The sequence below is a fragment of the Chanodichthys erythropterus genome, chromosome 1 (assembly GCF_024489055.1).
Source record: "Chanodichthys erythropterus isolate Z2021 chromosome 1, ASM2448905v1, whole genome shotgun sequence".
NCBI classification, from domain to species: Eukaryota; Metazoa; Chordata; class Actinopteri; order Cypriniformes; family Xenocyprididae; genus Chanodichthys; species Chanodichthys erythropterus.
Window position 1 is genome coordinate 1,220,059 of NC_090221.1, and position 21,905 is coordinate 1,241,963.

A 21,905-nucleotide genomic window follows, 5' to 3' on the forward strand; every position below is an offset into this window, starting at 1 on the left:
TTCTTGTCCTAGCAGCGTCATATTAAAAATACTGAGCATTACACATTATTATAGAGAAATCAGTGTGAGTGCTTGTGACTTTTAAATAGATCAGTGCTATTTAAGGGTATTTTTCATGTGGAAAAACTTTCATAGTTCTCTTCATGTGTTGACATCTGATCTGTGTTTGAGGCTTGAAAGAGTAAACTTGTGTTACTGACCATGTGTTGACCTCTGGGGTCGGAGCATCGATCGGCCCGTTAGGAAAGGTTATGACCCGAGACATGGAGAAAATGGGCAGCCTCACTAAAACACTTGTTTAAATGTCATGAATGACTGGCTGGTTACACGACACCAGCTCCACTCTCTCCCCGTCGAAGAAAAACAGTGTTTAAATGTAAACGAGTGCAGTTTCAGCCCTTTAAAGGGCACAGAGAACAAGAGAGGGAGAGGCTCAAAATATCCCCTCATTTTTTACTCTTGTCATCCTTATTACCATCTGAAAAACAACTGCTATAAATGTAGGCCTGTGAGAAACATGCTTATATTTTCTGTTGAATTATTGGCTTTTGTTTATTGGCGCATAACATAAAGGTTCTTTTGACTGGATAATTGAATGCTGTTATGATAAATTATAAAGCGTGACGTTGATGAAGTGTCTAAATCTGCAGCTTTTCTTTACGAGTGTGAGGCTTAAAACCACCAATTAGTGTTGTTCTCTCTCTTGTGATTGTAGGTAATGTCGTAGACATCTATCAGCGTGAATTTCTGGCGCTGAGAGACCGTCTGCACTCCGCCGAGCAGGAGAACCTCAAACGCTCCAAAGAGCTCAACCTGGTGCTGGACGAGATCAAGCGCGCCATCGCTGAGAAACAAGCGCTGCGGGACATCAACCGCACCTGGAGCAGCCTGTCAGGTGACACACAACAGTCTCTCTATCAGCCAATCATTGCCCTCTGATTTTAGGGGTGGAGTTAAAGGGGACATATTATGCAAAATTAACTTTTACAATGTGTTTCGACTAGAAACGTGCCGATATTCGGTAATGCGATATATCACGATAATGAATATGCACGATATTGTTATCGTGGGCACTTCAAAATACTGTAAATAATAATTCATTACCAATTATTAAAATTTTTATAGTGCATTTAAGAATACTTTCCCCATCAACTGTATAAAATGCACAACACTGCTGTATTCTGCGTCAAAGGGACACGCGCTCAGATGTAAACAAGCCTAATGTGCACGAGAAGCACATGGCGGACAGGAGACGCGCTGAATGAAAGCGCACGTTCACTCTCTGACAGCAGAGGGCGCTGATGGAACAGCAGAAATGCAGCGGTTACCCCGGAAACCCCAAAAACAAAGCAGCTGTGCTAAGTGTTTAAAATGCTTCAAACAGCCATTCAGTTTTTTCTGATCTCAATGTTGTTCATCACAGCACCAAATAGACTATTTATTTTCAGACTTAAACATTTTTATATTTTAATCTGGACTACAACATGCCCTAATGATTAGAAATGTTCTGATTATTTGTTATTGTTCAGTAAAACTTTGAGACATACAGCTTCATTAGTTAACATGTTAATTCATTATTACCAAACTGACAATGAAAAATACTTATAAATCATTAATTATTCTTAGTTAATGTTAATTTCTACTGTTTAATAACATTACTAAAATCAAAAGAACTTATTTAATGGACCTAAGATAAAACTAACAATGATCAGTTGTATTTCTTAACTAACATTAACAAAAAATAACACTTTCTGTAACAAATGTAGCTGTTGCTCAATCTTAGTTAATGCATTAAATAATAAGATCTTATTGTAAAGTGTTTCCTGTTGTTCTTTATAGCCTCATTCTTTTGCACTTTAATCTGTTTGAAAATTTTACTTTATATATTTTTTGTGTATTGTATTATTGTATTTAAACATTCAGAGTTCTTTATAACAAAAATAGTTCTTATGACAACACTTTTTTTGCAACTTATTTCAAAGCTTCAGCAATTAATCGCAACATGGAAATTTGATACCGTCACATGCCTAATTTGGATGTAAATGTGTCGGCAGTGTGAGTACACAACCACCCTATAATGGTGAAAATCCACCCAATCCTTGTCTTGTGTTCCCCATAAATCATAAACAATGTCTCAAAAAGTGTTTTCTATCACAGTGTAACAGGCTCCGCCCACAACTCTACCCTATTAGCTTAGCTCCGCCCCTCAGTGAGCTGTACACAATACGCCATTTTTACCTCAGCTAGTGGAAACACAAGAACGTCTCAGCGACAATGTAAATGTCCCGTTGTTGGCTGTATCCATGAACTTTTCCATTGCTTTTCCATGTAAACGCACTAGACGGATGCGTTTGACCACATCTTTTACAGCGTCTCGCGCAAGAAACAGCGTTCCAAAAACTCAAGAAGTTTAACTTTAGTTTTCCACTGTTCACGTCTCATGTTTGTAGACACAAAGACGCATTGTGTGTGAACGGAAAAAGGTCCATCTAGCATGTTTACATAGAAAATATTGGAAAAGCAGTGAAGAGGAAAGTCTTTATAGGGTTAATATGTGTGTTACTCCAGTAGCCGCAAAGGCTGTTGATCATGTGCTAATAGTTTAAATCGACTCGACTGCATTTATGTGTGACAATGTCGTCTCTTTCAGATGAGACCAAGCTGAAGTTGTGGAACGTGACCAGCAGTAAGAATGTTCTTCAGCTGCCCAGCATCTTCCACCATCTGCCACACCTGCTGGCCAAGGAGACCAGCCTCCAGCCGGCCGTGCACATCGGCCAGGGCCGCACCGGAGGTTAGTGTGAAAACATCCCTGTCATGAGCTTCTCGCTGTTGTGTTACCTTCTCCTCCAGGCCGGTCTAGTTAATGGATTCCACATGAAATATGACTTTAGTTCCTCCAGTGACCTGCAGCAGAGTTCATGCCATATTGTTGAATCTCTGTATTCGGCGACTCAGAGGTGAGTGTTGTTGAACGCTGGAGCAAAGTTCAGGAACCGGTCAACAGTACAATCACAAAATAATCATAAACAACAAAGCGAAATAAATGAAAACTTCCTTGTTAGTCCACTAAAAGCTTTTACTGAAATCAGGAACACTGAACGAATGATCCTGGAATGTGCCTATCTATAGGTGAAACTCCGCCTCCACTGAAGAAATCAACGCCTACTTCATCATCGCATTATTAGCCCCGCCCACTGGTGTGTCAGTGAGATGAGGAGGAGAGAAGAGCAATACAGGACTAAAATAACATTACCTTTCAAAGGATCCTAATGCAGGAATATGATTATTTATTCAGTAAATCAAACGCTTAACTTCACCTTGTTTAAACGGTGATTAAATTATATATAGAAAGTGATCAAAGAACGCTCCCTTTACAATCACTGGAGCTGTCAATCAAACAGCTTGAGCTTTGGTCTTGCACCAAAACTCCTGTTTTATTCAACGAATCTCTTAGTTACATCGAGTTTGCACTGTTAGTTATGATGAAGCATTCGTTAGTGTGCAGAAATTGAGTTCAAGATCACTGCTTTCATGAGCTCAACAACATGTCTGTGACTGACCACAATGTTCATCACTGCAACCTTTCATCCTGTAATCTAAATATAATGTCATAGATCTAAATGTAATGCTATAATATCGTCTCTCTGTCTCACTCATGAAGAGATGTAATGCCTCTCTCATACTGCTCTCCATCTCCTGTCCTGGCTCTCGGCCCAGCGGTGTCTGTGTGTCTGGCCCGTCTGAGTGGACGGTTCTCTGGGGTTCTGTCCAACACAGCCTCGGCCCGGTGGGGAGGAGATGCTCTGTTATCATGCAGGCTCAGCGGGAGCTGCTCTCCATAGAGCTTTAATTAAGATTGAGGGCTAGAAATGCAAATGCACAGTCAGTGCTGCTCTACAGGCTGGTGTGTGTGTGTGTGTGTGAACGTGATCTGTCAAGAGTTAATGCACACAGGGCTGATCAGTGTGTCTCTCTCTCTCTCAGTGTCGATAGTGATGGGGGTGCCCAGTGTGAAGAGAGAGGTGCACACTTACCTGACGGACACGCTGACCTCGCTGATGTCAGAGCTGAGTCCGGCCGAGAAGGAGGACTGCGTGATTGTCGTCTTCATCGCGGAGGTGAGATCAAAACATTCATGGATCTTAAAGGACATGGATTCATTTTATGTGTAGCATTTTCCTTACGAGATCAAGAAATGTGTTCTGGTGTTGTGTGATCATTTATCATAATTTGAATTAGTTCAGCTTCTTGGTATAAAGTGGTATATACAAAGTGAAGGTTGATTACTATTATTCAAACTGCTGATTCATTCAGTATATAGGCAAGTCTCTTTATGAGGGAGTCATTGAATTATTCACTGAGCAATTCATTCAAATCGCTAATTCATTCAGTGTATAGACAATCTCTGAATGAGTGAGTCATTGAATCATTCACCAACCAATTCATTCAAAGTGCTCATTCATTCAGTATATAAACAAGTCTCTTTATGAGTGAGTCATTGAATTATTCACCAACCGATGTGTTCGAAGTGCTGATTCATTCAGTATATAAGCTGTGTCTCATTTTGAAGGCTGCGTCCTCCGGAGGTCGCGTTTGTTGCTTGCATACGTCATTGAGGCTGCTTCATATCAGTAAACTGACCACTACATTACAAACTCATTAAGAAATTACAACAATTTATGCTTCACTAGGAATAACAGTCAATTTTATAATGGTTACTGTTATGAAATAAGACATCCTTTATGACATATGCAGCCAACAAATGCGACCTCTGGAGGATGCAGCCTTCGAAATGAGACACAGTTATAGACAAGGCTCTTTATGAGTGAGTCATTGAATCATTACTGACCAATTCATTCAAAACACTGATTATTTCAGTATATAGACAAGTCTCTTTATGAGTCATTGAATCATTCATCAACCAATTCGTTCAAAATGCAGATTCATTCAGTATACAAACATGTCTCTGTATGAGTGAGTCATTGAATCATTCACCAATTGATTCATTTAAAATGCTGATTCTTTCAGTATATAGACAATTCTCTTTGAGTCATTGAATTATTCACCAAAACAGATTCATTCAACATGCTGATTCATTCAGTATATAAACACGTCTCTGTATGAGTGAGTCATTGAATCATTCAAAGACCGATTCATTCAAAATGTTTATTGATTCAGCATTTAAACACCTCTGGTGTGTTGTTCCGAGATGCTCAACATTAAATTCTTTGACTTTACCTTTAATTATAGGTCTAATATTGTGTCTAAAATTCAAGTTACTCAATATTAACTTCTTATTTATTGAATTGTTGTATAAAAGCAATATCACACTTGATTTTCCAAATTACTGTTCTGATATTTGAGCATTTTTTGGCATTTCTTAAATAGGAACATATTCATATAATCATCATATAATCTGTTATCATCTATTATATATGTTCCTTAAATAGCTTTAGTGTAATTAGGTACTCTTTGTTACTAGCTTGTTGAATAGCTAAGAACTAAACTGGTAGCTTTACTGTAGTTCATCTATTTTACATTATGAGTAGCTTGTAACTTTTATAAGCTACTGTACCATGTGCAAGTCCATTTCCCCATTGATCATAAGCTCTGTCTGCCTTCTGCGAGCAGCACTGACCTGAAATAACTCATCACTGCCCTTCTGTGCACACATTAGCATCTGCACACAGCCCAATTAACATGAGTTGTGTCTCAAATGACACACTGTACACTTTGCTCTGTTCATTACCATAGTCTATGAGGTTTGTAAAGCTATTTCAGCAGAAAAACAGCAACAGTTGAGAGCAGAAGGTGTCCACGCTTACAGCCAGATTTATTAAACAGAACAAACTACGGTGAAACCGCAATCCCATAAAAGCAGCATAGACTAAAATATATAGCAAAAACAGTATGGACTAGTGCACAAGTATGCAAATTGGGACACACCAACAGTCTTGACTCCAGTACGTGTATGTAATTCAGATGTAACATAATCACAACGCTGCACCTCTGTCAATGCGGTTTACCAACAAATGCAGTGTGATATGATAATATGACACCAGCCGCTTGTTTGTGTTCAGATACAGTGTGAACGAGACCTCAGATCATGTGGCTTGTTACATTCAGACTTCTAGTGGACAAATTATATGCAAAATATATTGTCTGACTTTTGGAGTGAATGGACCTGATCCTGAATGGTGTGACAGTTTCCATTATCGGTAGTGTTTTATTTGTTTTTACGAGAGAGCAGTGAAATCGATTTCTTCTGGATGACAGTATATATTACAGAGCTGTGTTATGATTAATGCAGTAAAGCGTCATTCTGTGTTTCTCCACACTGTATCATGAGGACGTCGTGCCCTTTACACAGTTGAGTGTGTTTGAGCTGGTTCACGTTAATGAACGTTGACTGGAGTTCATGAGTAACTGGCGGCAATGAACTCTGTGTGTGTGTGTGTGTGTGTGTGTGTGTGTGCTCTGTCTGGGTTGTTTATTCACACACCTTCTACTTTGGGGATAATTTAAGTACATGCCATATCTCATGTTTCCTCCATGTTAAAGGGTTAGTTCACCCAAAAAAAGAATCATTTACTCACTTCTTACTGGACTTGCGATTACAGTGAATGTGGACTGGTGCTTTCAAGCTTAAAATGGATTCAATGGCACTATAATCACATCATGAGATGATTGTGAAATGGTTCATATGACTCTATATTACAATAGTTTTGTGTGACTGATATCACTGAAAAGACTTGAAATTTATTCACTGAAAATTAATATTACTCATTTATTGTAATGGCCTGGAAAAGAGCGACCAGCACAATCTTCAGATTTGATCCTTTCCTGTTCCTCTGAAGAAAGGAAGACATTTGGGTTTGGATGACATTAGGGCGAGTAAATGTTAATTTTTGGGTGAAATATTAACAAAAAATGTATATTATATTGATTCCACTGTTTCTTTTGATGAAGAACTCCCATCGCTCCTGTTAATAAAGTACATTCAGTGAGTGTGTTATAGGAACAGTGTTTTCCACTCAGAGTTTGTCGTTTCCTCACACCTGCGGCTGGTTCAGGTTTAAGCAGGCTCATTTGCATGTAGTTTGCATATTTAGATGCATGGCAGCCAGTTTTTATTGATATGCGGCTTTCACTAGATGCAAATGTAGGGAGTCCGTGTCAAACTCCAAAGAAGGAAGATTGTTCGCCAAAGCAAACTTTCCAGAAGAGTTCACTCCGGCTCGTAAACACTATTGAACTTCTATGATGATGATGTAATAGGTGGGTGTGGCTCTTCTCTGGTTCATTTCCTCTATTCAGTCCGTCGAGGTCAGACGAGAGTAAAATCATGAACACGCTGGAGAGCTTCTTTATAGTAGAAACTGAAGCTGTAAAGCGACTCTTTCAATGTTTTTTCATGCTTAATACTGTAAAACTGCTGCTTTAAAGCAATACGTTGTATAAATTAGTATATAAATAAACACGACAGCAGAGCTGCTGAAAACATCCACATCACTGTGATCAGATCAGCTTCTGTTTTCTCACTGCTGTCATTCTGTGTGTTTATTTTGTTATTGAGAGGAAAGCGCAGCACATCTTCATATTCAAATGCAAACTTCTTTTTACCCTTAAGCGAAGAACAAAAGAGCAAGAATGTGCGTCACAGCCCTAAAAGATTATTAGGACACATTAATTAAAAAATAATAATGTGCATGGATAAATTATACATATTCTTTACCATGAGAATGTCAGGGTCTTAAAGCAATAGTTCACCCAAAAATGAAAATTATCCCATGATTTAGGTGCCATCATAGGTGTATGTGACTATCTTCTCTCAGATGAACACAATCAGAGTTATATTGAAATATATCCTGGCTCTTCCAAGCTTTATAATGGGGGTGAATAGATTTTGAATCCCAAAAAAGTTCATCCATCCATCATAAAAATAATCAATAGGGTTAATAAAGGCCTTCTGAAGTGAAGCGATGGTTTTTGTAAGAAAAATATCCATATTTAAAACTTTACACTGTAAAAAATGCTGTTCTTACTTAGAGTTTTTGTCTTGTTTCTAGTCGAAATATCTTAATGTTCTATCTTAAAGTAAAATAAGAAATTTTCTTAACAGTAAAAAAAAAAGCATTTTCTTGGCAAGTAAAAATTATTTTCTTGTTTTCAGGAAAAACTCAATTAATTTTGACTTATTTTTCCTAAAAAACAAGAAAATAATTTTTACTTGCCAAGAAAACGCTTCTTGTTTTGGGGAAAAATAAGTCAAAATTAAGTGAGTTTTTCCTTAAAACAAGAAAATAATTTTTACTTGCCAAGAAAATGCTTCTTGTTTTGGGGAAAAATAAGTCAAAATTAAGAGAGTTTTTCCTTAAAACAAGCAAAATAATCTTATTAATAAAATATATAATCTTGTTTTCAGTTTGGATTAAGATTATTTTGCTTGTTTTAAGAAAATCTCACTAATCTTATCTTATCTCACTCACTTATCAAATCATTTTGACTTATTTTTCCTAAAAACAAGAAAATAAGAAGCATTTTCTTGGCAAGTAAAAATTATTTAGTTTGTTTTCAGGAAAAACTCACTTAATTTTGACTTATTTTTTCTAAAAACAAGAAAATTATTTTTACTTGTCAAGAAAATGCTTCTTGTTTTTGGGAAAAATAAATCAAAATTAAGTGATTTTTTTTCATTAAAACAAGAAAATTATTTTTACTTGTCAAGAAAATGCTTCTTGGTCTCAGAATTTTTAGATATTTTGACTAGAAACAAGACAAAAACTCTAAGTAAGAACAGCATTTTTTGTATCGTAGACGGTCGTACGGCCCAAAGCATGACGCAATGACGAACGTGGAAGCGCAGAGCAAAATAAAACACCAGTCACAAATTAGACGTCTAAAATGAGAAATTTTAAAGTCATATGGATTACTTTCATGATAGATGAATGCACTTTTTTGGGCTTCAAAATCTCATCCCCCATTCACTCCCATTAAATAAATCTCTGACTGAGTTCGTCTGAAAGAAGATATACAGCTAGGATGGCTTGAGGGAGAGTAAATCATGGGATCTTTTTCATTTTTGGGTGAACTATCCCTTTAAGAGTTTGTTGCATTGTGGGTATGGCCTCTTTTGACTTGAGCTGGTAAACGACCACCTGTAGCATCGTTATCGTGCTAAAAACAATCCCATCACTCTGGCAAACAAAGAGCAGCATGCAACAATCACTTTGGTAGTGAACACCAGCATGATAAAAACCATGCAGGAACGCTCTAGCGACACTAAACATCCACTCGTAACACTTTGAGCAGCAACAAGCTGAACGCCACTCACAGCCGCACCAGCTCCTCTAAAGTGCCAGTCACACTTTCATCAGGAGATCAGCTTGTACTTTCCGTCTCACGGATTTGATTGATGTGACAAACGCTTGTGGAATGTTGTGTTATGAAGATTAGCTGATGCGACACTAAATTCTTCATCACATGATAAGTCACAATGCCCAAACTTCCTATTTGTCTGAAAAAAGCAGCAATTCCCATTTCTCTGGAAACTAGCGTTTCTGCAGGTGTTTCCTCATCATCTATCACTCCGTCTCTTCCCCGCGTCTCAAGAGCCGCTCGGATAATTCAAAAAACAATGACTTGGTCATGAGAGATTTGTGGGAAATAATGAGGATGTGTCCGGCAGGTCATGGACGCTGACGCAGTGTCTGTATCCTCACATTATTCCCTCAGACGGCGTCCTTGAGTTTTACTGCTACTCTGGCTCCATTATAAGAACTTCAAGCAGTATTCGAACACTTCATGAAACTGAAATTACAATCGTCTTTTCTTCACTGTTGCGCCGAGTGAAACAAGAACGAATGTAGGGCGGGGCTTGATTTTGTCTGTGGGGAATTGATTGGATGGTTGCAGTTTGAGTGACAGGTGGAGGAGGAGTTTGTCCCGTCACTCACGCCATCAGAGAAGAGGTGGAGGGAAAGTTCATGTTTTTGATTAAAGGCCGCGACACCAGAACAACACCAGAGAAGGAGCGGTGATGGAAGCGTCTGTGGTATCGCATCACGTCACCTGCGTCTGGACCGAATCATTGCTTTTGAACTCCTGAAAGACTCACACATACATTCTGCTCCACACCAGCAGGTGGCAGTGGTCTGTTCATCATTCAGAGCCGGACACTGAATACAGAACTGCATTCTACTCTATCATGAGTTTCTATGGCAGAGATGGTAATAATAGTATGTGTTTCTGAATTCAGAATTGGACTGTGGAGATACAAACATTTGAACATAATTGACGCCATGTCGTAATAGTCATAATTACAAAATGACAACATGTCTTGCTTGAGTTGCGTTTTGAATGAACGGTGAAATTGAACGTGAACAGTGAAATCCATCTTGTTATATTTGCTTCCATTATTGGACAGTTAATGTTCGACTATAATCACTTTAACAGGAAACATCAGGAAATAAGAGCTGACATTGTACTTAAAACATCCATCCAAAAACCTGCTCCAAACACTTGTCTGGCTCAAAGGTGGACGTTTATTCACTGGGAAAGATTTTGTGATTTGTGAACTTAATCCATTGGTTCTCGTTTTGTTTTACAGACGGATCAACAATATGCAAATAGTGTTGCTGAAAACCTTAAGCGCCTGTGAGTACTCAAGATTTACATTACTGTTATGAACACAATCTGCTGGAGTTTCATTGATACGTGTGTGTTTATTTGCGTGTGTGTGTGTGTGTGTGTGTGTGTGTGTGTGTGAGAGAGAGACCATGTGACTGCTGGCTTTCCCCCACATGCTTTTTGAGGACAATAGCAAAAGAAACAGAAGGGAAAACTGATCCTCTGGGTGTTAAAGTTCCTCTGCTTCAGTCCCACATTAGTCATGAGCTGTTGTTTATACGGATTTCTGCTAATGCTTACAATACTGGAACTGTGTGTGTGTGTGTGTGTGTGTGTGTGTGTGTTGCTTTTGCCATAAAAAATCATTTTAATTACTTAAAATAAAATAAATATTAACTGAAATAAAATAATAAAATAAAATATGAATTTTTTTAAACTTTTTTTTAATTTCAGATATTGGGCCAGACAATTTCTAAATACTCAAATATATATATATTTTTAATTAATCAAAATATTTAGGGAAAAAAAAAAACTTAAAAAAAAAACCAAACTAAAAATTACAAAAATTCTAAAAACTTTAAGAAGATTAAAAATATGAATACACTATAAATAACACTGTTGCAAATTGTTAATTCTGTTTTACAGAATTTTTTACAGAAATTTGCTGCAGGAATGTTTTTATAAAATCAATAAATTTGACATTAATGCATTTGAATCCTCAGACAAATATTAATGTGATTTAATGATGTATGACTTACTTTTTATTTAGTTTTATTATTGTTTTATTAATATTTTGAATTAGCTATTATTTTACTTTTTTCATGCTGGTTTTAGTTTAATTTTTAATAATTCTGTTATGTGCTTTGTCATTTTATTTTTTTTTTAAATATAGTGATTTAGGTTTAATTTATTTTTTATTTTAGTTTAGTGTGATTGCTAAGGCAACATTTCTAATTTTCATTTAAAGTTTTTCAACTAACACAATATAATAATATAATTAAAACGTATATATATATATACATATATATACATATATATATATATATATATATGTGTGTGTGTGTGTGTGGGTCATTGACGAATTAGGTTATTAAAAGTGTAAAAAATACTTAATGGAGATATAATTAAGTTTTTATAATAAATTAATCTTTTTTTTTTTTTTTTTACAAGATGGACAAAATTTGTCACCAAAAAGTAATTTGGTTTAACAAAAATTTCGGTTTTACCGAATGACGATATTTTCAATCAATGCTAACAGGCTGATATCTAGCAAAAGGACAATCAAACATTTTATATTTAGTACAAGTTTTTAAAAGATTACAACATTTTCCATGTTTTATAGCGGTTGCACCGAATGACCTGATGTTTCGGGACATGCGTATGATCAAGAGAAAACATGAATTTATCAAATAGTTAAGAGAGAGTTAGTTACTTTGCTTCATGACCATGTGGTCCTTTGCAGGTGTCTGAATGATGTCACATGATATTGATCACATGACTTGATTAAAAATGGTCCCTTTATATCGGTTACTCCGAATGACATCAATGAAATTCATTTTTCCAGACATTCTTTCTCATAACAAAGCAACGACTTCTGCACATAATTTTAATATCACTGTTGATATATGATGTTATAAAATCATGCCAGAATAAAAATATATACATTTATTACATTTTAAGATATTTTAATCACAAATGAAATTACTGTATTTTTTTATTTTTTTTGGAAAAGAGCAGCTTGGATGACGTGAGTGAGGACACGATGACAGAGTTGTTCCTCTCACTCGATGTGTTTCAGGTTTCCCGGGGAGATTCAGTCTGGGCTGTTGGAGATCATCTCTCCCTCCGTCCACTTCTATCCAGACTTCTCTCACCTCAAAGAGTCGTTTGGTGACCCTAAAGAGCGGGTCAGGTAAGATGACTGCCCTTCTCATCCCATCAGTCTGTGTTGTGTTGTAATTACCCATGATTCAGCAGTGTGAACACACTCAGCCATTAGTGTCTCTTCTCTAGTATGTTCACTCTGAGACACACAGATCAACTCCAGCATCTCGGTTCAGTTTATTTAACACAAACGCACAACTAATAATAATAATCTGGACTGAGAAGAGGTTTGAGTCCACGTTAAATTCCAGCTACTAAACTAAAAACAATTGGGGGCCGGATTTTCCCAACCTCATTTCGCAATCACGTCTCTCTCCAGAGTGAAACGGCAGTGCTGCTTTCTGGACAGACACATTCTCCTAAAATAAACAGTCGGGCAGTGGAGACTGATGCACGTAAATATGTTCATTAATGTCAGTTTGAGCTCAAAGCCTGTCGGATCTCGTCAGGTCAAGCAGTCCGGCCTGATGACCGGATCAATGCAGGATCAGACAGGCAGATGAATCCATCACCGATCAAGCCACACTCAGATCAATAACCAGCCAGCCAAGACCAGATCCATTTCTCTCCAGTGATTTGTTTCAAGCGTTTAGCTCAGCGTGTGTTTTTTTTTGGTGTCGTAGTTAAAAAATTCATGGTTTTTGAGTTTTAAAATGAACTGTTGGTCTAACAGGTGGTGTTTATACTTTAGAAGATGAATTATCCAGTCGTTCCACATGTGGATAACTTTATTCAACTTTATTGCCTCAACATTGGGTTTAGTGTTTGATGCTGAGTGTAATTCACTATTTTACACACATTTAATGAAACTCATTTCATTTCCATCACACTAAATGAGATCCTGTCTTTTAGTGGTTAAAGACTTTCACCGATCTGTAAACAACCAAAATGAGTTTAGTGTGTTTTAATCTGACATAGCGTGACTGTGTGTGGTGGTTCTTGTATATATGGTTTATGATGACACAAAAGTGTATAATGACATGGGTATTACAAAGGAAAGTAATAACATTTTAATAATAACTAGATGAGCAAAGTTCGTAAACAAACTTTGAAGTTGGCTTGAGAAAAATCTAGAACAGAAAGTTTGAAGTAGTTTAACAGTTTCAAGTTTACAGCTGAGGGTGAGTTTTTCCTTATATCATCGTCTTAAAATTGTATATCCACATTTATAAAACGTCCTTCCTGGAGAGCATGTCCAATCTTTGTCATCTTTCCTCCCTCTGATGAGTTTGCATGAAAGCAGGAGTTGAATAGTGACCGTTCTGTCATTACTTCCTTCATATACTTCCATTCCGTGAGAAGTGCAGATGCAAAGAATGAGTTTTCTGTGAGATTTGTGTGTGTGTGTGTGTGTGTGTGTGTTCAGCAGCTCAGATGAGAATCTCTGATGTAAATATTTGTGAATGTACACACATGATGTCTCTGTCAGAAAATTTACTTCCTGCAGCGCTTAACAACTTTCCAACACACTCAATTTGTTTGTGTGTGTATGTATATGTAAAATAGAAAGATACACCTAAAAAGAAGCTTCTACATACTGTAATTTTAAATATAAAAGAAATTTAAATGATGGAAAAATGCAATGATAGTTTTACTTATGAAACTAAAACTGTGGCAGCAAGTGAGTCATTGTATCATTCACTCAACCAATTTGATCAAAACGCCTGATTCATTCATATGAAGTAACTGATTGTCTTTATGAATGGATAATTGAATTAATGACTCATCTGATTAATTCACATTTAGATTCATTTATTATTCCAAATAACACAGTGATGTTCAGTCCTGCTGTGGCGAAATAGAGCAAAAACAGACAATAAAAACAGATTGTGAACTGAAGTAATGATTTAATAATTTAAGTTTCGGTCTGTTCCGATCAAAGGGAATTTTTGTGAGACTTTTGTAGTCAATCTGAAGCTTTGTACTTTAAAAGCACATCTGTGTGCACTAAACACTGGACAAACAGCAGCTGCCACAATAATCCATCACTCATTTGTAAACTGCGGTTTGTGTTACTATTTATGATCTTCAGTCTGTGTGTTTGTGTATGTGTGGCTGTTTTATTCTTCATAAAGCATATACTGATTGTTTTTTCAGGTGGAGAACGAAGCAGAACCTGGATTACTGCTTCCTGATGATGTACGCCCAGACTAAAGGAACCTATTATGTACAGGTAAGATTAATTCAAGATTATGTCTAAATCACTTATTCAAAGATACTCATATTCGGAGAGAACGTGAGAACATGGGTCTGTATGAACTGAGCTGGTTCCAGAATGATTTTTGTATTGAGGCAGTAAATATGTGCTAATGTACTGCAGTCTGTCCAAATAAACCCTGACCGGTTAGGGTCTTGTATTTCTTTTATGAAAACTGTGGGAAATGGCTTCCAGAGAAAATAGAAAGCTCTTATAAAGATTGGTGATCTTTAAGTAAGGCTACTTTAGCACTTCTTTTGTAGTATGTTCTTTTATGATACCCCAATGAGTCGTTCGCTTTAGCGCGTGTTCTTTGACACTGAAGTGTGTCATGATGCTTTTCTTGGAAAAGAGCAAATGCAGCATCCACTTTGAGTTTGTTTTTTTGTTTAGCACTCCCATCACATGCATTAGGCTCACCCAACACGGGCGTTTAAAGAAAAGAAAATGCACTCTACCAGCGTTGAGTGAATCACAGAATTCAGTCGCAAATAGAACTTACTTTACTCTGAGTGGAATGCCACGGAATTTGGCCATTTTTGGATGGATAAATGAAAGTAGGGCTGTAGAATGTAACAAATTTCAAAATGGACTAGTGTCTGTGAATATTAAAGCTCAAAAAAACGATTGAATCTAAAGTTTGAATGTTCTGCATGTTTCTGTGTGAATGAGCGGCTCAAGTTTGGTCTACTACACACATACTGAAGCACAGGTGATGTTCGCAGTGTTTTCAGCATCTGCAGTCTTCATGTCATGGGCATTTCACCGTTTCATTTGAAGAAACTCTTGTCATATATCATATACACACAGAAACTCAAAGACGACCCATTAAAATAAAAGTTTGGTTTAGCTTGAAGAAATGATATCAGAAATATATCACTATTGCACAGTGGAGTGTACTCCTTAAAGAAGTAATAGTAGTAGTAGTAGTAGTACAGATTATTAAAGCACACAGAAACCCAGCGGTCTTCATTACAATCTGTCCAAATAAAAAAGTTCTGTCTCACTAATACATTACTATTGCACAGTATTATGTCTTAAAGTAATAATAGTAAATATAGCTGCAAGCAGCAATCATGGGGCCCAGCAAAGAGCACAATAAGCCATGCCAACATGGCTGAGAGCATCAGACCAGCTGCAACAACAAGTAACGACATTTTAAGATGATTTTAAGCTGAAAAATCATAAATACAGCAATTAGAAATATGTTTGAAATGTTTATCACTGTCGACCAATAGGTGGTGCTTTGACCAAATTGGTCAGAGTGAGGTGACGATGATGCATGCAAAGTTTGGTGTCAATATGCCAAAATGTTGCAGAGATACATCTTGAAGAGTCAGTTTTGCATCATGCCTCAAATCCGTTGCTACGGTATATGAAAATGGTTTGACAAATCGTCTTTTTGTCGGCATGGTCTGAAGATGATACGATTCGATTTTGTTGAAAATCAGAGCAATGGTCTAGGGGGAGTTCAAAAAAAGTATGTTTTTGAAGAAAAACGAAATGGCGGACAGGAAGTTTGGCCAAATATGGCAAAATTGATATCTATGTTCTCGGCATGACCCAAGGAATCTATTGAGATCACAATAGTTTAATATAGTCAAAATTTATTAGCATTTTTGCATTTCATTATAACAAGGGCACGGTGCCGAAGACCCATACCAAGTTTTGTGACAATACGCTAATGTGTTCATAAAATACAGCATTTTACGACAAAATTGCCAATATGGGAAAATATCATTCCCCTTGGCATGATGCCCCTAATCTAACAAGACTTTTAAGATTTTTGGATAAACAGTTTAGAATTTATTAGCAAAACTAGCCGTTTTTCAGTTCTCCGGACCAGTATGTTTCTTCAGGTCATGCTTGTGATGAGTTTGGTCTGAATATGATAAAGCGTTGCAGAGATACAGACTTGCATTTTATTTCGTAAGTGCTATGTAAAATTTGTTTACGAGTATTTCATAAACTCTTTGACAAATCGACTTGAATTCCATAACTTTTTGTTGGCATGGTCTGAAGATGATCTGGTTCAGTTTTTGGGAAAATCTGATTAACTACTTAGGAGGAGTTAGAAAAAAGTATGTGTTCTGGAAAATTCAAAATGGCAGAAAAATTTTCATGATGGAAAATGATGCCATAGGTTGCAATCGAATCATCTTGAGCCAAGGAATTAGAGGAAAAATAATTTTGTTTTTAACCCTTATGGTTCAGAAGTTATTACCATAAACGAGTGCAAATTTGGACAGCTGGTGGCGCTAAAGGGATTAAGTTAGAGACTCCAAATTTGACATAGACACAGTTCAGACTGTCCTCTATCTGTGTGCCAAATTTCATAACTTCCCCGGAAACGGTTCTATGGGTTGCCATAGAATTCTAGAGTGGAAACGGAATATAATAAGAAGAAGAAGAACGCCAACGATTACAATAGGTGCCTACACACCTTCGGTGCTTGGTCCCTAATAATAAAATTTATTAAAACATTATTTTTATTATGACACAAGTTTTCATTTGTTTTAATATAAAGTTATTTTGACAACAACAAAAAAAAATAAAAATAAAAGGGAATTATTTAATTATATTTGATCATCAGGTCAGTGAACTACAATTCACAACATGCGACTGAGCATTCAAATATGGCCGCCTTGGACTGCATACATCACAGCGCTCTAATGCTGCCTTCACATGCTGTCGGAATTATAGTTAACACGAGTCGGAAATTAGACATGAACAACCTCTCAAGCCGTATTTACCACCGGGAAGTTTGGAGATCATAGGCCATAAACTCGAAACGACTGGAGTTTTTTTCACAACAGCTACATTACCTTGTCATTTCAAACCATTTGATTTCCTTTCTTCTCCCTTCGCATTGATAAATTGCATGTGAAAATTGGACCAAATTATCATTTTACTTGAAGTTGCCTCTACTTTAAGCTGGGATAACAGAAAGTATATTAAGTTCCTGAAAAATTACACACTTCACCTTTAAATCATAGCCTTTAGATACTTGTCACGATTATATGCAAATAACTCCACTTTACAGCAGCTTCTTCTTCATCCTTCAGCATTCTCTCTCTCTCTTTCTCACAGCTAGAGGATGACATTGTTGCACGGCCAAATTACTTCACCACGATGAAGAATTTCGCCCTGCAGCAGCCGTCAGAGGAGTGGATGATTCTAGAATTCTCCCAGCTGGGCTTCATCGGTGAGTCGCTGTCTTACACTGTCGCTGTGTGTTAACCTCCCCTTACACACACACTCACACTGTAATTCTTCCAAACGGAAAGATCCTTCTCACTGTCACGAGAGTGGATGTCAAACCTTATAAAGCTGGTGGTGTCTCCAGGGGTGGATGAACTGTAGAGGTCGCTACTGAAGGAAATGGAATTGTCTTCTCCTCTCATAAAGTACACATTAGTCTCCACCTGAGAAATTTCATGGAGCGACACAATAAGAGCCATACCCAAACCTGTCAGACAAAGAGATCAGAGAAAATACTGAATTTATTGCACAATTGATTTTTCACTTTATATATCCAAAACGTATTTCCAAAATCCACATTTTCCCAAAAACAAAACTTCATGTAAATTGAGGGTTACATTTTATTTTGATAGTCTACTTTTGACATTCTACTAACTCTCATTAGTATTAGTAGACGGTTAGGTTAGCTTTAGTTAGTGTGTAATGTTGCTGTTTGATCATAAACAACATCTGCAAAGTTATGACGCTCAAAGTTCAATGCAAAGAGAGAGATTTTCTTTTACATAAATCGCTTTTTAACGGCTGGTAGGAACTACAACAAGCTTCTTCCTGGGTTAGTGACATCACAAACCCTAAAATGTACATAAACCCCGCCCCTGAGAACACACAACAAAGGGGGCGGGGCCATGTTGGGCTGCTTTAGAGAAGAGGAAGAGTTGTTGTAGTCGAGTGTTGTTGACATGCCGTCATTTTACGCCAAACGAGGGTCAATTCAACACAAAAGATGAACATGACGGCACATGCTAGTGGATGAGTTGAATCAACTCCACAGCAACTACATCAATTTATCCACTAACCATTCAGAAACGTCTAAAAGTTGTAACTTCTTCCTGAGTCTCTCCATCAGTGTCGACTCCGGTTTGAACAATGTAAGGCTGAACACTTTCCTCATTTTGGCTGCGTGAGATTCTCCAGCTTTGTTGTTGTTGAGCTGTTAAAGCTCCGCCCTCTTCTGGAAAGGGGGCGGGAGCAGCAGCTCATTTGCATTTAAAGGGACACACACAAAAACGGCGTATTTTTGCTCACATCCAAATAGGGGCAAATTTGACAAGCGATAATAAATGATCTGTGGGGGATTTTGAACTGAAACTTCACACACACATTCTGGAGACACCAGAGACTGATATTACATCTTGTGAAAGAGGCGTTATAGGTTTTACACACCATATAGGACTGTATGCATGCTTGGGCTGTTGGAGAAAATAAAAAAATACACAAGCGATACAATAAACTATAACAAGTTAAAAATGTAGCTACAAGTATGATATGGTTAAATGTCAAGGGGGGACTCCAAACTCGGTCCTGGAGGGCCACTGTCCTGCAGAGTTTAGCTCCAAACCCAATTAAACACAGCTGAACCTCCAAATCAAGATCTAATTAGGCAAACTAAACTCTGCAGGACAGTGGCCCTCCAGGACTGAGTTTGGAGACCTCTGCACTAGATTGTGTTGGGTGTGGGTAAATTAAGCATGATCTGCTTTAACATCACAATCATGTTGCATTGTGGTCTATGGAGCTGCCTGAAGTGTACATATTGAGCAGACTCACTTCCTCTGTCAAAATCAAGGGGTCAAGGGTCTTTCCAAATAAACTTCCCTCGCCCACTTCACAAAGTTGAATGATTGGTGGTGGGGATTCCCAGAGTTCCCAGTTGTGTGTCTAAAAGTGGAGTTAAACACAGCCTAATTTTTAGCTCATGTAACAAACATGAACTACTTTTTTTTTTATGTATTCCCTTTTTCTTATATCCTTTACGTGTATTGCGCCCTCTAGTGGTGACACCAAGCAAAACAAATTAAAGGGAAAGGTCATTACAGAGTGATTCATTCACATAAATGAATGGACCAGTGTATTCCTCCGAATAGAAAAGAAAAGTCATGCCGTTTGGCACAACAGGAGTGGATAATGAATTTTCATTATTTCCCCAATTGTTTTGGTACTTCAGTGCTTTATCCATTCATCCACCGGTTTAACTCCTCTAACTGCGTCTAAACTCTGAGTTTAATCAGTTGGGGTTCAATTAGAGGAATGAAACTCTCCCCTCTCCAAATCAAACCTGTGAAACTCATTTTGAAATGGCAGCCAAAGTAATTGCTCTCTTATGATCTGTGTTTGAAATGAAGGCTAATTATGTTGATGATGGTGATCAGCGCTGGCTGAGGGCCTCGGGGGACGGGATGGGAAAAGGATTGATTTTGAGAGCTCTCGGCTCAGAGAAGTGGAATCTCACCGCTGGGCCGATGAGTCGGCAAGTTAGCAGAGAAAATGAAGACTGTGTGTACTCAATTATATCAGAACAACACCTGGATGAGACAGGAAGTGACCGTTTCAATCAGGCCATGTGAGGATGACGTGACCTCAAGGGTCGAAAAAGGCCTACAGCAGCACTTCACCAGCATCTCATGGATTTGGCAGACGCTTTTATCCAAAGTGACTTACACTGCATTCACCTTTAATCAGTTCATGCTTCCCTTGGGAATCGAAGTTTCTCATATTGTTTGTGGAAATAAAATGATTTTGTAAATTTGTTAGCTTTAACTAATATCACGAACTATGAATAATAGTATATTTAAGAAGTAACTTTAATAAACCATACTTGAAGCACCTAAATGTGTGCTGCCAGTGTTGACTGATGTTGTGTTGGCGGGACAAGTACTCAATCCATTTTCAATGGATATTTTTACTCATCACAAGGGCTGACGGAAAAACAAACTGTTCATTGTTAGCAGACTAAATTTAAACAAACTGTTCTGACATCAGCCTCGCTTTAGACAAACACAAGTCTGTTTGTGATGCTTCTGCTGAGACTGCCTACAGTTGGCTTCTATTTGCTTTGAAATGGTTTGATCCCATGGATTTTAGTCATGTTCCTCCTCATGAGCAGCAAATGAGCCTGCTCTTCTGGAGAATCCAGTTTAAGATGGTAGCTGGCTTCTAATTGGTCCAAGCTGGTCTAGATGGTTGGACTATCTGCTAGTAGAGCTGGTGTCTTGCTTGTAGATCATGTTGGTCAAGCTGGTAAGAACTGGTAGAGCATCAGCAAGAAAACAGATTAATTCTAGCTTCATGCATTCTTTTCTAATCAACACTAAAATGTGGGTAGGTTTCATAAAAAAGCAACACTTTGAACAAAAAGCTGAAGAAACTCACATTTTTTAAAGACTACAACGTGCATAATGCTTTTATTGCTTGTTTCTGCTTTTTTTCCCCCTGTGTTTTGTTCCGGAGATTCTCTACTCTTTCAGAAGATGTGTAATAGCGCCCCCTACCATACAACAGGGAAAACATGGAAAGCTGGAAAATTGTGTCAATGGCAGGGTAAGAGTTAAAGTCGGCATGACACAGAAGTTGCTCTAGTCTTTTCTTCTCTATTGTGCCGCATATCCGAGTGAAACGCTTCGCAAACAAGAACAAATGTAGGGCGGAGCTTGATTTTGTCTGTGTGGAATTGATTGGATGGTTGTGGTTTGCTATTGGTGGATCTCATGTGAGTGACAGGTTGCCCCGCCCTCATCCTCAGAGAAGAGAAGAGATGCTGCAAGAGGAAGATATTCTGATGCAAGATTATGAGGAACATGAATTTGTATTTGTACACCGATAAATCATTTATTATAAACACTAAAATATTCCATTAAAAAATAAGAATTGTCAATTTCATGGAAAGTTTAATCTAGTTGTTTTCAGCCTCAGGCCCGCCCGCCGTGACCAAGAGTTCTGATTATTTTTGCAATAATGAATAAGACGGCTGCCGAGCCAGATGAGGTAAAGAGTAATGTGGGTTAGTATCAGAATAGAAACGAGCAGACACTCCAAAGCAAAGATAAATCCCCATGATGCATTTCACACCCTCACACTGAACACCAGAGCACATGACCCAGTCAGTTCTGGGTATTAACACTTTCTCAAGTCGGCTCATTTCTGTCTTTTACAC

At 37.6% G+C, this 21,905-nt stretch overlaps 1 protein-coding gene across 1 annotated transcript in view; it reads left to right on the forward strand.

The window, feature by feature from the left end:
* The window catches only part of mgat4b (alpha-1,3-mannosyl-glycoprotein 4-beta-N-acetylglucosaminyltransferase B), a 101,254-nt gene that overhangs the window by 60,214 nt on the left and 19,135 nt on the right, over positions 1–21,905 (forward strand). The window contains exons 2-8 of the mRNA XM_067384554.1: positions 716–895; positions 2,651–2,794; positions 3,988–4,121; positions 10,613–10,659; positions 12,431–12,544; positions 14,614–14,689; positions 17,804–17,918. Of these exons, the coding sequence (XP_067240655.1) occupies positions 716–895; positions 2,651–2,794; positions 3,988–4,121; positions 10,613–10,659; positions 12,431–12,544; positions 14,614–14,689; positions 17,804–17,918 (810 nt within the window). The remainder of the gene's footprint in view (positions 1–715; positions 896–2,650; positions 2,795–3,987; positions 4,122–10,612; positions 10,660–12,430; positions 12,545–14,613; positions 14,690–17,803; positions 17,919–21,905) is intronic.